This window comes from Rhincodon typus, chromosome 3, assembly GCF_021869965.1.
Source record: "Rhincodon typus isolate 14 chromosome 3, sRhiTyp1.1, whole genome shotgun sequence".
In the NCBI taxonomy this organism is placed as follows: Eukaryota; Metazoa; Chordata; class Chondrichthyes; order Orectolobiformes; family Rhincodontidae; genus Rhincodon; species Rhincodon typus.
Window position 1 is genome coordinate 38220167 of NC_063334.1, and position 18222 is coordinate 38238388.

General features: G+C 40.5%; 1 protein-coding gene across 1 annotated transcript in view; it reads left to right on the forward strand.

Moving 5' to 3' along the window:
- The window catches only part of LOC109935311 (guanine nucleotide exchange factor subunit RIC1), a 152124-nt gene that overhangs the window by 22278 nt on the left and 111624 nt on the right, over window positions 1-18222 (forward strand). The window contains exon 2 of the mRNA XM_048620346.1: window positions 12174-12281. Coding sequence (XP_048476303.1) covers window positions 12174-12281 — 108 coding nt within the window. The remainder of the gene's footprint in view (window positions 1-12173; window positions 12282-18222) is intronic.

An 18222-nucleotide genomic window follows, 5' to 3' on the forward strand; every position in this document is an offset into this window, starting at 1 on the left:
AACAGCTTTCTGTTGTAATGAATTCCATAGATTCATCATTCTCTGGCTAAAAAAGTTTCCCCTGATCTCTGTTCTGAAGGGTCTTCCCTTTACTGTAAGGCTGTGCCCTTGGGTTCTAGTCTGTCCTGCTAATAGAAACATCTGCCCAACGTTCACTGTATCCAGGCTGTTCAGTATTTTGTAAGTTTCAATTAGACCCCTCCCTCATCCTTCTAAATGCCATTGAGTATGGACCCAGAGTCCTTAAATATTCTTCATATGTTAAGAACCTCCTCTGTACTTGCTCCAGAGCCAGTACATCCTTCCTGAAAATATGGAGCCCAAAATCACACTCAATATTGTAAATGTGGTCTGACCAGAGCCTTTTAAAGCCTCAGAAGTACGTTCCTGTTTTTATATTCTAGTCCTCCAAATGCAATGCTGGCATTGATTGATCTTCCTAACCACCGACTCAACCTGCAAGTTAACCTTAAGAGAATCCTAGACTAGGAGTCCCAAGACCTGTACACTTCAGATTTCTGATTTTTCTCCCCATTTAGAAAATAGTCTGTCTCTATTCTTTCTGCCAAAGTGCATGACTTCACACTTCCTCATGTTGTATTCCATCTGCCACTTTGCCCACTCTCCCAACCTGTCTAAATCCTTCTGCTGCCTCCCCACCTCCTCAAAACTACCTGTCCCTCCACTATCTTTATATTGTCTGCAAACTTAGCCAGAATGCCCTCAGTTCCTTCGTCTAGATCATTAATGTATAAAGTGAAAAGTTGTGGTCCCAACACTGACCCTTGTGGAACACCACTTGTCACCAGCTGCCATCCTGAGAACAATCTTTTTATCCCCACTCTGTTTTCTGTTAGTCCGCCAATCTTCGGTCTGTGCTAGTACCTTGCGTCTTATCTTACTCAGCAGCCTCCTGTGCAGCACCTTGTCAAAAGCCTTCTGGATGTCAAAGTAGCTAACATCCATTGGCTCTCCTTTGTCTAACCTGCTTGCTACTTCCTCAAAGAATTCTAACAGATTTATCAGGCATGACCTCGTCTTGATGAAACCATGCTGACTTTGCCCTATTTTACCATGTATTTCCAAGTATTCATAAATCTCATCCTTCACAATGGACTCAAATCTTACCAACAACCGGGGTCAGGTAAATCGCTCTGTAATTTGTTTCAGAGATGGTAGGAACTGCAGATGCTGGAGAATATGAGATAACAAGGTGTAGAGCTGGATGAACACAGCTTCATTTCTGAAGAAGGGTCTAGGCCCGAAACGTCGGCCTTCCTGCTCCTCTGATGCTGCTTGGCCTGCTGTGTTCATCCACCTCTACACCTTGTTATCTCGGTCTGTAACTTCCTGTCTTTTGCCTCACTCCCTTCTTAAACAGGGCAGGGTTGTCAGTCATTTAGGATCCTCCATGACTCCAGTGATTCCTGAAAGATCACCACTACCACCTTCATTATCTCTTCAGCTACCTCCTTCAGAACTCTGGGGTGTAGTCCATCTGGTCTAGGTGATTTATCTTCAGACCTCTCGGTTTTTCTCGCACCTTCTCCTTGCTGATGGCCACCATACTGACCTGCTACCCCCGTCCCCCGACGACTGTGTTGAATTTTTGGGATGTTACTCGTGTCTTCCACTATGAAGACTGAAACAAAGTCCTTGTTCAGTTCCTCCGTCATTTTTGTTCCCCATTACTACTACTCCAGGATCACTTTCCAACAGCCCAATGTCCTCTTTTGCCCTTTATATATCTAAAGAAAATCTTGCAATCTTCTTTTATATTACTGGCTAGTTTACTCTCATTTAACTTTTTCCTTCTTATTTCTTGTTTGAGTTGTCCTCTGGTCTTTGTAGGCTTCCCAATCCCCTGGCTTCCCACTGCCGTTTGCGACATTATATGCTTTCTCTTTTGCTTTTATGCTGTCCCTGACTTCCCTTGTGAGCCATGGTTGCCTCGTCCTCCATTTAGTATGCTCCTTTGTCCTAGGGATGAATTTTTGCTGTGTCTTCCGAATTGCTTCCAGAAGCTCCTGCCATTGCTGTTCCACTGTCTTTCCTGCTAGGCTCCTCTCCCAGTCAGTTCTGGCAGGCTCCTCCCTCTGTAGTTACCTTTATTCAACAGTAAAACCATTACATTCTGATTCCAGCTTCACTCCCCTCAAATTGCAGAGTAAATGCAATCATATTATGATCACTGTCTCCTAAGGGTTCCTTCACCTTAAGCTCCCTTATCAATTCTGCCTCATTGTACATCACTAAATCCAGAATTGCCTGTTCCCTAGTGGGCTCCACCACAAGCTGCTCCAAAGAACCATCTTGTAGACATTCCACAAATTCCTTTTCTGGCGATCCACTACCAACCTGATTTTCCCAGCTACATATTGAAATCCTCCATGATCACTAACCTTGCCTTTCTTGACGCACCTTTTCTATCTCCTAGTGTATCTTGTGCCGCACATCCTAACTACTGTTTGGAGGCCTGTACATACCTCCCATTATGTTGTTTTAACCTTTTGCGGTTCCTCAACTCTACCCACACAGATTCTACATCGTCCTGACCACCTCTCTGTCCACCTGCCTGTCTTTTCAATAGGATGTATATGCATAGAACCCTACAGTATGGAAGCAGGCCATTCGGCTAACTAGCTCCCAGTCCTGATCCCCTTGCAGCCAAGTCTCCGTGATGCCACCACATCATAGCTGCTAATTTCAATCCTTGCCAAAAGCTTATTTCATTTACTGCATGCATTCAGATACAACACCTTCAGTCCTGTATTTACAGTCCCTTTATCCGATGTGCTTGAAGTTAGATTCCTAACCCTTTTCAAACACACTGTCCTTTTTTAAATTATGGAAACTTTAATAACCTCTCCTGAGTTCTCCTTTCTTTTTCAAGTTTTTTCATACTTTTCCATGCAGTTGAATCCAACCCCACAGATGTTAACTTGCTGTTTTGTTTCACATTAGCCGTTATACTACTTGGAGTTTTACTAGCCCCCCCGCCCAACTTTTAAAGTCTTGTTGGCCAATGTATTTATGCTTTTTGCTAGAATATTGGTCCCACTTTGGTTCAGGTGGAGACTGTCCTAATGGTACAGATCCTTCCTGTTCCAGTACTGATGCCAGTACCCGATGAATTAGAACCTGTCTTTCTCGCACCACTTCTTTAGCCATGTGTTAACTTCCCTTATTCTTGCGTCAGGTAGTAATTTGGAGATTATAACCCTTGATGACTTGCTCTTTAATTTAGTTCCGAGTTCCTGCTAATTCCCAAACAGGCATTCTGGGAAAGAGGACCCCTATATTGTTTGTCCTGACATGGACCACAACACTGGACCCTCCCCCTCCCTCTCCAGTATCCTTTAAAGCGATCAGAGATGTCCCTCACCCTGGCATTGGGCAGGCAACATACCATGTGGGACTCTCGATCTTGCTTACAAAGGATGCTGTCCCCCTAATTATAGAATCCGCTACAACTACCACTTGTCTTTTTGCTCCCCCTCCTTAATGGCCTCCTGTACCATGGTGCCGTCGTCTTGTGGCTGATTTTCCCTATAGCCCTGTTCCTCACCCACACAGGGAGCAAGTACTTCCTACCTATTGGACAAGGTCAAGAACTGAGGCTTCTCTGTTCCTGAATACAGGATCACTCTACCTGCCTCACCTGCAGTCACAGCCTGCTGTCCTTGATCACTGACCAAATTTGAGGTACTTGATGTTACCAGGTGTAACGACCACCTGAAACAAAGAACCCTTGTTAATGGAGGTAGTGCCTGAATCTCAGGATAAGATTCTTTACGGGGTATGGATGACTGGCATTTTTGCTCATTTTGTGTTTATTCCAGTGTTCATGTTACAGATTTTGTTGTACTATTTCACGCTTTTGATAAGAAAGTTTAACATTGGGAGAAACAAAGTAATTTGATTAACTTAGTTGGCTTGAGACTGACCCCACTTGGCTGTTTGGTTTTTTTTTTGCTGATGATCTACCTCCCTTTTTGATTAAGTCACATGCTTGAGCAGAGGAACTATTATTAAAGAGCTTAGGCTATTTTCCTGACCAGACAGTATAGGGGAGCAACACTATTTGCCCCATGTAAGAGCACTTAGAAGTCAATTTTCTCACCCCAATCACAGAATGCAACAACTTTTCAAACTTTGCCTCTACTAGTGTTCCTGGAATGCTCTTCCTTATGAGAAATCTTTTTTCTATTACTGTTCAGTAAATGTGAAACCGTTATGTGAAACCCTTAGTGATGTCCTGAGAACTTAATAGATGCTATAAAAGTGCAAAGTTTGCATTTAAGTGCAACTGGAAGCGTTATGCTAACTTGAGATCTGGGTTTACAGTTACTTTTTCATAACAGAATCAAAAAAAGTTACATTTGTATTGCACCTTTCATGTCTTCAAGACAATCTTTGCATCCAATTAAATGTTTTTGAAGTTTAATTGCTAGAAAACATGGCCTTTTGCGTACAACAATGAAATAAATGGCTGGCCATCTGTTCTGGTATTTGTTGATAGGTAAGTGTTGGTCAGAACACTTGAGAAATGTCTTATTTTGTTTATCATTTTGAGATTATTTAAGCTCAGAGTTGATAGGTTAGCAGCACTGACAGTGTAGTGTTGTCAATACTGCGATGAATCCAGCCTAGATTGCATGCTTATTTCTCTGGAGTGTGTGTAAACCAGTAACACACTAGTGTAGGTCATAGAGTGATAAAGCACAGAAAATGAAAAGAAGTGCTAATATGCTCATTGATTTTGAGGTTTCTGTGTGTGGTTGTCTACTTTGCATCCACTAGTATTTTCTATTTTTCATTTGAGTGCCTTTCTTTAACCTCTTGCTTGTTCTCTTCCATAATTCTGTAAGATCTTCTTAAACCCAACTTGTGTAGGATGTGGGCGGTGCTGTCAGTGCTGGCATTTTTAGCCCACTCCTAGTCATCCTTGAAATGATTGACTGACTGGCTAAGCCATTTTAAAGGGCAAATAGGAATTAACAACAATTCTGTGGGTCTGCAATGCATGTAGGTCAGGATGACATATTTCCTTCTCTTAAAGACATTGATGAAGCAGGTGGCTTTCTAAAGCAATCAGCAAAGGTTACATGATTGTCATTAGACTAGCTTTTAATTTCGCTATCTGCTTTAATGGAATTTGAACCCACATCCCTAGAATATTAGCCTGGGCTTCTCAATTAGTAGTCCCAACAATTTTATCACCATGCCACTGCCTTTCCAGCACATCCTCTCTCAACTTTATATTTATATATATATAGATATATATAAAAAAAAAATTATGTATATCTTTTCCCGCATCTCTGTGGAGCTTCTTTGGGCACTATTGTCCATTTAAGGATAATATAAAAATGCAAGTTGTGGTGTGGTTCAATTGTACTCCCAGTATATCCCAATGTATTCCAGATAATATTACTTCTTCAGTAGGCATCTCAGATCTTCATCGATGTATCAGTTAGGCTATCACATTGAGTAACTTTTATCTCATTTCAACTGCTTGACGTGTTTATTTTATCCTCTGCAATATAATTATTGGAGTATTGCATTGTGAATATAGAAGCACTGCAGGATGAAAATCTGAATAACCTTTATTTTTCCACCTCCCTTTTATCCACAAAGGATGCATATCTATTAAGATTAAAAGTAGAGTCATAGTCATACAGCAGGGAAACAGACCCTTCGGTCCAACTTGTTTGCACCGACCATACCTCCCATTCTGACCTAGCGTTTGACACTCCGGGGAAAGTAGACCCAGCCTATTCAGCCTCTCTCCATAGCTGAGACTCTCCAACCCCGGCAACATCCTTGTAAATCTTTTCTGAACCCTCTCAAGTTTCACAATATCATTCTTATAGCAGGGAGACCAGAATTGATTGTGGTATTCCTAAAGTGGCCTAACCAATGTCCTGTACAGCTGCAACGTGACCTCCCAACTCCTTTACTCAGTGCTCTGACCAATAAAGAAAAGCATATCAAATGCCGCCTTCACTATCGTGTCTACCTGTGACTCTACTTTCAAGGAACTATGAACCTGCACTCCATGGTTCTCTTTGTTTAACAACACTCCCCAGGACCTTGCCATTAACTGCACAAGTCCTGCCCTGATTTGACTTTCCAAAATACTGTACCTCACACTTATCGAAATTGAACTCCACCTGCCACTCTTCAGCCCACTGGCTTATTTGATCAAGGTCCTATTATATTCTGGGGAACCACCTTGGCTATCCGCTAAACCACCAATTTTGGAGTCATCCGCAAATTTAATAACCATACCTCCTATATTCACGTGATAAAAGACAAAAAGCAGTGGACCTAGGATGATCTAACCTTGCTAACCAGTCTACTATGCAGAACCTTGTCAAACACCTTACTGAAGTCCACATTGATCACGACTGCCACTCTGCCTTCAGGTATTCTCTTTGTTACTTCTTCAAAAAAGTTCAATTAAGTTAATGAGACACTGTTTCCCATGTACACAGCCATGTTGACTACCCCTAATCAGTCCTTGCCTTTTGAAATACATGTAAATCTTATCTCTCAGGATCCCCTCCAACAACTTGCCCACTACTGATGTCAGGCTCACTGGTCTATAGTTTCCTGGCTTTTCCTTACCACCTTTCTTAAATAGTGGCACCACTCTAGCCAGCCTCCAGTCTTCCAGCACCTCACCTGTGGCTATCAATGATACAAATATCGCCACAAGGGGCCCATGTATCACTTCCCTAGATTCCCATAAAGTTCTCGGGTGCACCTCAACAGGTCCTGGGGATTTATCCACCTTTATATTTTAAAACATCCAGCACCACCACCTCTGTAATGTGGACATTTTTACAGATTTGCTATTTATTTCTCAAAGTTCTCAAGCTTCCATATCCTTCTCCACAGTAAACACTGATGCGAAATACTCATTTTGTATCTTCCCCATCTCCTGTGGTTCCACACATAGCTGGCCTTGCTGATCCACAAGGGGACCTTTCCTCTCCATTGTTACCCTTTTGTCCTAATGTATTTGTAGAATCCCTTTGGATTCTCCTTAACCCTATTTGCCAAAGCTATCTCATGTCCCCTTTTTGCACTCCTGATTTTCCCTCTTAAATATACTCCTACTGCCTTTACGTTCTCCTCGGGATTCATTTGATCCCTGCTGTCTATACTTGATGTATGCGTCCTCCTTTCTCTTGACCAAAACCTGAATTTCTGTAGTCATCCAGCATCGCCTACGCCTACCAGCCTTGCCTTTCACCCTAAGAGGAACATACTGTCTTTAGACGCTCGTTATCTCATTTCCCACTTACCAGCCATCCCTTTACCTGCGAATATCCACCCCCCCATAAACCTTTGAAAGTTCTTGCCTAGTACTGTCAAAATTGGCCTTCCTCCAATTTAGAACTTTAACTTTTAGATCTGGTCTATCCTTTTCCATCACTGGTTTGAATGTAATACAATTATGATCACTGGCCCCAAAGTGCTCCCCCACTGACACTTCTGTCACCTGCCTTGCCTTATATTCCAAGAGTAGATCAAATTTTGCACCTTCTGTAATAGGTACATCCACATACTGAATCAGAGAATTTTCTTGTACATATTTAACAAATACCTCTCCATCCAAGCCCTTGACACTATGGCTGTCCCAGTCAATGTTTAGAAAGTTAAAATCCCCGACCATTACCAGCCTTTTATTCTTACAGATAACTGAGATCTCCTTGCAAATTTGCTTCTCAGTTTCCTGCTGGCTATTGCGGGGTCTATAGTATAATCCCAATAAAGTGATCGTCCCTTTCTTATTTTTCAGTTCCACCCGGATAACTTCCCTGGACGTATTCCCAGAAATATCCTTCCTAACTACAGCTGTAATGTTACCCCTAATCAAAAATGCCACTCGCCCACCCCTTTTGCCCTCCTTGCTATCATTCTTATAGCATCTATACCCTAGGATGTTAAGCTGCCAGTCGTGTCCATCCCTGAACAGGTCTCTAATCGCTGTGATAGCCCAGTTCCACGTTGCCACACGTGCCCTGAGTTCATTTACCTTACCTGTTAGGCCTCTTGCATTGAAATAAATGCAGTATATCAGTCCTGCGTTGTTCCTGTCTGTTTGACTTTCTCCTTTTTTTCCCAACTGCACCAGTGTCAGGCTGATGTCTTTTCACTATTGCTGTCCCCACTCCCCTCTTCTCCCCCACCCCCCAACTAGCTTAAATCCTCCTGAGCAGCTCTACCAAATCTCCCTGCCAGTATATTAGCCCCCTTCCAATTCATGTGCAATCTGTTATTTTTATACAGTTCACTACTATCCCAGACAAGATTCCAATGTTCCAAAAATGTGAATTCTTCTCCCCCCCCCCCCCCACACCAGCTGCACAGCTGTGCATTCATCTGCTGTAACCTCCTATTCCTACTGTCACTAGATCATGACTAGTAATCCAGATATTACGGTCCTCTAGAACCTATTTTTTTAAATTCCTGCCTAATTTCTTTTATTCTCTCGGGACGAGAAAAGGATGAGGTTCTATATCATTAGTTCCAGTGTGTACAATAACCTCCTGCTGGTCGCTCTCATCTTTGAGAATATTCTGCACCCTGTCCGAGATCTGGATTTAGCTATGACATGAAAGAACTTTTCAATGTGCACTTTGGCAAGACCATTCAGGATCTTCTATATTTCAAGCAAGTAATCCCTCTCTCTTCTGAACTTGAAGGGAAACAAGCCCAGTCTGTCCAACCTTTATTCATAACCCACTCATTTGAGGTAGCAATCTAGTAAACCTTCTCTGAATACCCTCAGTGCATTTGCATCCTTGCTGGAAGGAAAAGACCAAAACTGCTCTCAGTATTCAAAATGTAGTCGCACCAATGTCTGTATAACTGAAGCATAACATCATAGAATTCCCCAGAGTGTGGAAACAGGCCATTCAGTCCAACAAGTCCGCACTGACCCTAAAGAGCCTCCCATCCAAACATATACCCCCACCCTATCCCCGTAACCCTGCATTTTCCGTGGCTAATGCACCTAACCTACACATCCCTGAATGCTATGGGCAATTTAACATGGCCAATCCACCTCATTTGCACATCCTTGGACTGTGGAAGGAAACCCACACAGGTGCAGGTACAACATGCAAACTCCACAGTCGCCCAAGGTTGGATTCAAACCTGGGTCCCTGGCACTGAGAGGCAGCAGTGCGAACCACTGAGCCACAGTGCCGTCCTAGGATATTAGTGAACCAGATGGGGTTTTTTCCTGACAATCGCCAATGGATTCATGATCATCATTATTTTCTTTATTCCACATCTTTATTGAATTCAAGTTCCATTGTCTTCCATAGTGGGATTCGAACCTGCATCCCCAGAACAATACCTAGGTCTCTGGATTAACAGTCCAGTGATAATACCACTAGGCCAGTGCCACCCCATCCTTACCTATATTTTCAATTCCTCTTGTAATAAAGGATAGCATTCATTAGCTGCCTTGATTTTATTGTATATGCGCACTAATGTCTTGTGATGTGTGCACTAGAACGTAGATCCCTCTGTGCCTTGGAATTCCACAGTCATTCTCCATTTAATGAAAACTCTGCTTCATAATTCTTCCTGTCAAATTGAGCAAACTAATTTTCCCACGTTATACTCCATCTGACAATTTCAAGTCACTGGGCAAAATGTGGGCAAATAGACTATAGTGTGAGAAAATATGAAATTGATTTTTGCAAAGGAGAACAAAAGAACAGCTTTTTAAGTGGAGAAAAACTGCAGAAAGCAACAACAGAAAGAGACTTGGAGGTACTTGTGCGTAGAAAGCTAGCATACAGGTGAAGTAGCTAATCAGGAAGACTAATGGAACATTTGCCCTATGAAGAGGGTTGGAGAATGAGTAAGGACGCCTTTCTAAAACTGTAGAAAGTGCTGGTCAGACCATATCTGGACTACTGTAGGTAGTTTTGGTCCCCTTATTTAAGGGAAGATATCATTTCATTGGAGGCTGTTCAGAAAAGATTCTCTAGGGTGATCCCTGATATGGAGAGATTGTCTTATGGGCAGGCTAATCACCTTGGGACACTATTCACTGAGTTTAGAATGTAAAGTGATCTCATTGAAACCTATAGGATTCTTAAGGTGCTTGACAAGGTAAATGTTGAATAATGTTTCTCCTCACGGGAGAGTCTAGAATCAGCGGACATAGCCTTAGTCTTAAAATTGGCATCCCTTAATTCTATGATAAGGAGGAATTTGTTCTTCGGCTGGAGACTTCTTACTCCTTGCCACAGAGAACTGTAGGGTTTGAGTCGTTGAGAGCTGAGATGGATTCTTGATCAGTAGGGGAATCAAACGTTACAGAGAAAAGGCAGAAAAGTGGAAATGAGGAATATCAGATCACCCATAATCCTGTTGAATGGTGGAGCAAGCTCAAAGGCTGAATGGCCTACTCCTGTTCCTATTTCTCATGGTCTTACATGCTTTCATTTTTCGCAATAACCTTTGATGTGGTACCTTAGTTAAGTATGATCCCCCTTTCATAAAACTGTGCTGATTCTTCCCAATTGCCTTGTGTTCGTCTAAGTGGCTGCCTATGACCGCTTTAATAATCAATTCTAATACCTTTCCACAACACACTTTAGGACAACTGACCTTATTTTTGTATTTTCTGCTTCCCTCCCTCCCCGATTTGGGTTTTTTATTTTATTACTTTCCAGTCTGATTTGAAGGGAATTTCAGAAAATTAAGAGCAATGCATCTCCTACCTCATTAGCTACCTCAAGATCTAGGGTAAAGTCCTTGAGGACCTAAAGAATTGTCAGATCCATTGCTTAAGTTTGCTTAGTACTTCTTCCCTTGTGATATTCACCAAGATATATTCTCCCTTTCACCTAATTAACAGCTATTATGATAATGCTTTTGCATCCTCTATGATGAAGATTGAATGAATATTTTCTTTCATCACTTTACCTGTAGAGAACCAACACTTTACATTGTTCCTTTCCAAATACCTGTAGAGACCTGTTAACTTGATAGCTAGTGTCCTCTCATCATTTCTTCCTTCTAATTATCCTTTTAGTTGTTCTCTGCCATTCTGTATATTCTAACCAATCATCTAATATGCTACCTGCCATTACGCAGTTTTATCCCTTTTCCTTACTTTTAATGCTTTTCACAACTATTTTAGCTAATCATGAATGGTGGGCCCTCCCTTTAGAATGTTTTCAATAGTACAAATATACTTATTCTGAAATATCTCCATAAATATCTGGCACTGCATCTATCACCTAGCCTAGAATACTAGTTCACTACTTGCTCCGCTTTCATGCCCACATGGTTGTCCCTATTTATATTTAAAATATTAGACTTCGATGCAGGACTTCTCCCTTTCAAACTGGGTGTAGAAATTAATCATATTGCTGATACAGCTGCCCAGGATTGCCTTTACTCTATGGTCCTGATTAATCCCGTTATAGCACACTGTACCAAGTCTAATATAACTTGCTGTCTGACTGTGCTGCTCTCGGAAGCTATCTCAAAAATATTCTATGAACTCCTTGTCCAAATCATTAATGCCAATTTGATTTTTGCCAGTTTATTTGTGGATTAAAGTAACCTTTTCTCTTTGATATACTGCACAGTTCCCAATTCTGTCGCTTGTTGCAGATTGCATACTCTTTGCAGAAACTGTTCCTGTTCACCCAAATGGCTTCCAAGCATGTCAGAACAACTATTCTCAGAAACATTGCGCAGTATAATTTTCAAACAAGTATGCACTGTGGATCACTATCAATTTGTATTCTCTATTTAAGCATTATTTGATGTCTTGCATGCTGGTTCACACAGCTATGATGCTGATTTTAATCTTCAGTATGCAATGAAATTAAAGGATTTCATGCAGGATGGTTGTCATCAAAGTTAACACTGGACTAGTTTTAATACAACAGGGATGGAGAGCGTATAACTGATTGGATGGACTAATGAGTACTTTTTAGAACTGCATGTTCAATCACTGGCTTCTGCTTTAAGTAATGCTATATAGCTGTGATGTGAAGTTGACATGCTAATAAACGAAGCCAAAACACAACAGTTGTTGTGACAGTTCGGAATCCTTAGTTTATTGCAGAATAAACAACTTCAGTACCGTTTCGACTGAACTGTTTTTTGTTTCCTTTCGCTAGCCCAGTGTTTTAATTGTAAGCTACAAGGAATCTGCAAAGGCGGCTTCACGGTTTGGATCGTATGAAAAGACAGAATGGAAGCCTGACAGCAGCATGTTTGCAGTTGCGGTAAGACACGAGACTGAAGCTAGTAGTTAGCAATATTATATTTTAGCAGGGAGGCTTTATGAAGAACCTTAAGATGTTTTTTGCATTAAATATTTTGCATAAGTGCTTGGTGTTGCTTTTGTTATTGAACTAATTTACCAATTTAAAGTACTTCTATCAAGGTTTTCCAGCAACTTCAGTTTTTCAAACTGCAGCTCCTTTTTGACCAAAAATTTTAGAATGAGAAAAGAGGAAAATAAGGATCAAAATACAGTCTTCTGAAACCTAAAAAATCATCCAACAAATAAAATAACACTCTTTCCTGTTAAATAGAGATGCCGCCAAGTTTGGCAATGAATGTATATTGGTTGTATGAGTTAACCAACTTAATTGCTGAATAAAGATCAACACTGGATGAGGTTCCTCAAATGGGAGAATAGAACAAAGGCTTCCATTTATATTACATCTAATAATTCAAAATTCTCAATAAACCTGCATACAATGAGTTGCTTTAGGATTGTATTCACTGTTATGTTGGCATACGTATGTACTAGTTTTTACGTGAGATGTGCTAAAGAGCAACAAAATAGATGGATTTGGTTTTGCGGTATTAGTTGGAGGAGAGATGACAGGGCATATCATGTTTCATCTTCATGTTTAAATAGAGCTTTGCTTTCACAAAGGATGGGGACTTATGACAAAGCAGTATTTTATTACTGCTGTGCTGGAATATTGAATTGTGTCCTATGATCAATTTTGGGTAGCTAACTGATGTATTCCTAAAGATTGTGATAGTGAATGCATAGAGTGCCATAACATGATGCTAAGTAATGGGTTATTACATTATATTTACCTACACTTTGCAAATGTTATTGACTTAAATATCAGTAGAAAATTTTCATTACTATGCTGTTGGACTTGCTCAGTGAAAGGAGAAAGAATTAAGTGTTTCAGGTGGTTGTCTTTTTGATGAAACCTAAAGCATTAACTCTATTGAGGGGTGGTAAAAAAGAGAAGGGATGGGAAGAAAGGATGTTAGGGTCAGGGATTGGAGTGGTGAAAGGCATGAGAAAGTTTGAAATGGCAGTGGTAGAATAGAGAAGCTGACCCCTTTTCTTGCATGTTTTGTCTCTTTTACCTACATGCACCCCTGCCACCACCACTGCCATGCCACGAGCTGTGTTTCTTGGGATGATCAGTGTGTCAAGGTGATTATCACTGGCCCTAATGTTAACCCCTCTCATCATGACACTGATTTAATGTCATTCTGATTAGTGGGGATGTCCGTAGAGCCCACTATGGTAACACAATAGCCAGGGCACTGTACATCCATCACCTGTGCACATGCTAATGGTCCTGAGTTGGCTAGTAAATTGCCGCTCTCAGTTAACGGTTGGAAATCCTAGATGTTTTTGAAAATTTATTTGCCTTTGTCTACCAGTATTTGACCATGAGTAAAAATCAGATTTTTCGTTCTGTTATGCTGCAGAAGGCAATGTTAATTGTCTTTTTCTAAACTTTTTCTTTGCAATTTCTGCCGAAACTCAGTTCGGTTTGCTTTTCGTGGAGGAGTGATTTCGGGTCAAGAAAACAAACTACTGATGAGCCGGACCACGTCATTAGATAATTCCCCTTTGACTTTTCTCACTTCCCTTTTGGGTAAACGGTTCTGTTTACTGCTTTGATTTTTGCAGTCCAATCAAAATTTAAGAATTTGTTGCTTGATTAAAATGAAAAGCTCATAATTTTCTTGTGACTTTGTAATTCTGGAATGTAAAATCTTCCTCGATCACACACGTGTTTCTTAGTTCCATTGTTTGTTCCTTCTATGGAGCATTTCTTGTGGGCTTAAAGGAAGTTTTAGATTCTGCCATTTTGATTGTTGTAACACAGGCGCATCAACTCTTGTTCATAATTGAGTCAGCATTCTGCTGAGATTATTGCAAATATTGAAGGTTCTGCTTTTGAGAGACTTTTTTTAATGCTAGTTAACTATTTAATCAAATTAGTGATCTTATAGATGTTTATAAAGTCATGAGGGGCATAGATAAGATGAATAGTCAAGGTCTTTTCTAGGGGAGACTAAAACTAGAGGGCGTAGGCTTAAGGTGAAAGGGGAAAGATTTAAAAGGGACCTTGGGGGCAACTTTTTCAAGCAGAGGATATTGCATATACAGAATGAACTGCCAGAGGCAGTAGTGGAGGCTGGTACAATTACACCATTTAAAAGACATCTGGATGAGTATACGAATAGGAAGGGTTTAAATGGATATGGGCCAAATACTGGCAAATGGGACTAGATTAATTTAGGGTATCTGGTCGGCACGGATGAGTTGGACTGAAGGGTCTGTTTCTGTGCTGTCTCTGACTCTAACTTTACCTTCAAGCATGTGTGCACTATATCAACGATTTTACATGACTTTATTAATTTTTCAAACTGCATTGTTAATAAAGTGATATGAATTTAATATTTATTAAATTTGAAATTTTTTTGGATTCAAATTTTTGCAACTTCTGGCTTTATATTCGAGATCCTTTCCAATGTTCACAGTTGCGTACAAAACTAATAACTGTGATATTCTACACCTAGTATTATTATATTTCCTCTGTTTTAGCATAACATTGTTCCTTAGAATTGTGATGCTTTTGTTTTGAGGATCCCAAAGTACATGTTTCCTGTTGATAAGCTAGTCAAGTTTTCAATGTGGTGCCCAAGAGCAATGCATCACATTGTTGCTTTTGCTTGCTTTAAAAAAAAACTTAATAAAGCAGTAAATAGAGCAATTAATGGGTGCAGTTTTGTTTTTAGTTAGCTAGTTGGCTGGACCACTTGCTATTTTAATAATGAGTCTGGAAAATTTGAATTTTGGATTTTCCTCTTGTTCAACCTAATCTATCCACCCAAAAATTTAGTTATCCTTTTGTTCTTGCTATGCATTACTGTAGGAAGACTAAATTTGCTGGCCAGCCCCATAAACCATAGAATGAAAGTTATTTCTGCCTTTGTCCTATTCCTTTATTTCTGGAAATGGAGATTTGTTTTTGGGAGAAAACAACAAATGACAGAGATCACAGCAGGTCAGGCAGCCTCCATGGAGAGAAAGCAAGCTAAAGTTCCAGTCTAGATTGTTCAGAGCTGACGTGAAGTCAGTTTTGTTTTAGGAGCATGGGTGCCATCAGTCCTCCGTGCTTCACTTGCAATTCTCTGGAGTTTAAACCCGCAAAGACTCTTCTGTTGCAGAGAGCAACTGCCACACTTTCTTGTGTCCACTTGTCTTGCAGTTCCTGTTCCGGGGCAAATAAACAAGGTAGCATCACTGATCAAATGGCAGTGTTATTACCACCGTTTGGTGCTGTGGTTACAATCTTTCACAAGCTAGTTGTGGCAGAGCAGTGGGAAATGGAGCAGCAGGTCAGCATGAGAGGGGAGGGTAGGGGTCAATAGGATGAACAGGTCAAGATTAGCGAGCAAGGCGGAACTTCAAAAAGTGTAGTGATGAAGACAGGAGAAGGAAGTAATGAAAAGAAGCTGAAGGACAGGATAACACGTATAGCCAAATGCATGGAGTGTAATGAACAAATTAAATGAGCTACAGGCACAGATTCAAACTGGAAACTGATATATTAGTCATTTCGGAGATGTGGCTGCAGGATGGTCAAGACTGGGAATTAAATATACCTGGTTATAAAGTTTATGGGAGAAATAGAGAAAACAGCAAAAGCGTGGAGTAGCATTACTAATTAGAAACAATCGCTTCTGTGGTGAAGGAGGACGTAATGTGGGAAAACACCCAGTGGAAGCCTTATTAGTCGAACTTGTGACAATGCTGTTACTTTAGGAGGTTACTTTGCCTTACAACCCCTCTTCAAAAAAAAAAGTAGAGGCATCAGACTGGCTACTGAAGATGACTTGAATAAACAGCTTGGGAGGATTTTGTTTTTTTTTTTAAACAGCCTGCACTGTCAGATCCAGATTTCTGGGTTTTGTTTTATTTTCAGTAATATCAGAAGATATTTAGATTATTTATTTATTTGTCACGTACTAAGTATAGGAATAGAAAAGTGCACAGTCACCATTCACTGGTGCCCAATTGGTCACAAAAACCAGAATTAAAAGATTTAACAGAGCCAAAAGGTAAGCAAGAAAAAAAAAGGTCCATAACTCAGAGTTCCAAGTCCCATCTCTGTAAAGGTGCAGGCGCCGTTCCAATAGCTAGGCTGCTGTCGCTGCCTCACCGGCCTGCTCTCCAACTGCTGCTGCTGACTCCCCAGCCCGCTAGCTTCAGTGAATGTCCCTTGGCTGCTACTAGCTCTGAATCTTCTCTTGATTTTTTTTTTTCTTTCTGTTTTGAAGAACTGCATTTGAGAATCTGTACCTGAATTTGCCTTTTTGCCAAGGCATGTGTTTATGGGATGTTACTGTATTGGGGCAGTCAATTAATAATGGTTACTGTATCTATTATTCTGTTAAGTTTTTCAATATCGTTATTTTTAATTGCTTTTCTTTAGTTGTATATGAACTACAGTATTTAAATAAATTGTGCTTTGCTTAACATCGAGTAGTTTAACCAATCGCATTGCATCTGAGACACTTCACATTTACCTTTTAAAATAAGATAAAGTTAGGGGCTTAGCTACCTCCTTTAATGTTTTGAGGGAATCTGGTCTGATCCATAACAACCTTAGGAACTGTAAAGGAACTATAACTGTGATAGGTGTCTCATATAGGCCATCAGGTAACAGCTCAGAAGTGTTGTATAAATGCTGAAGTTAGGCAGCTATTTAGCAAAGGCAATGTAGTTTTAATCTCAACATGGATGGAGACAGACAGACAAGCACCTGTCATAAAGGTTGTGAATTTCTAGAGTGTATCTGGTATAGTTTCCTGTGGCAATATGTCTTGGATGTGACAAGGGTACAATCAATATTGTGCACAGCATTGATCAAGAGCTTGATTTAGTTAGAGTCCAAGTTATTTGTGAGCAGTTGTCAAGTAGTAACCAAACATGATTAGTTTCATGTAACATTTGTAAAAGATAAGCAAAGATCGAATACTAGAATTTTGGATTTAATTAAGGCAGACTTTAATGGGCTCACGTAAAGACCGTCCACAGTATACTGCAAAGTTCTGCCAGCAGGTAGAACAACCGAGGAACAGTGGAAGGTGTTCAAAGAAACATTTTTTTTCTATTCAGAAGCAGTTGAAGGAAAAGTTCCATCCCTCACAAAAAAAGCCATGGACACCTAAGGAAGTAAGGGACAGCATAAAATTAAAAGGAAGGCCTAATGCCAAGATCCCACAGAATGCGATAAATACGAAGACCAACAAAGTGGCTTATAAGAACAACTAGAAAGGATTGAAAGGAAACTTACAAGTGATATGAAAGACAATAAGAGGTTTTCTAGTTATAAAGTGGCTAGTTAAGATTACTGTTGGCCTGCTGAAAGTTGAGTGTGGATATATAACCAATGACCATGTGGTAATGGATAACATACTGAATAATTATTTTGCTTCAGTATTCACAGCAGAAAAGGAGGATAGCTTGCTGCAATGCCCAAACTTACAAAGGATCGGGGATTAGGGGACAGGGTTTAAATAAAATTAGCTTACGTAAATCATCAAAAATGTGTAATTTAACGGAACTTGCTGGGTTGAAAATACGCTCATGTCATTCCGCTCTTTAAGAAGTGTGATTGAGGGGAAACCAGGGAATTACAGACCGGTTAGCCTAACATCTGAAGTGGGGAAAGTGTGGGAGTTTATAATTAAGGATAGGGTTACGGGTCACCTCAAAATTTCAGTTCATCAGGGAGAGTCAGCATGGATTTATGAAGAGTAGGTCATGCCTGACAAACCTTAGAGGTTGTTGGAGGTGACAACAGTGGTGGACAGCAGTAAATTGATGAACCACAACCTCAAATTCACCTGGACCATCTCCGATACCCCTCTCCCCTTCGTGGA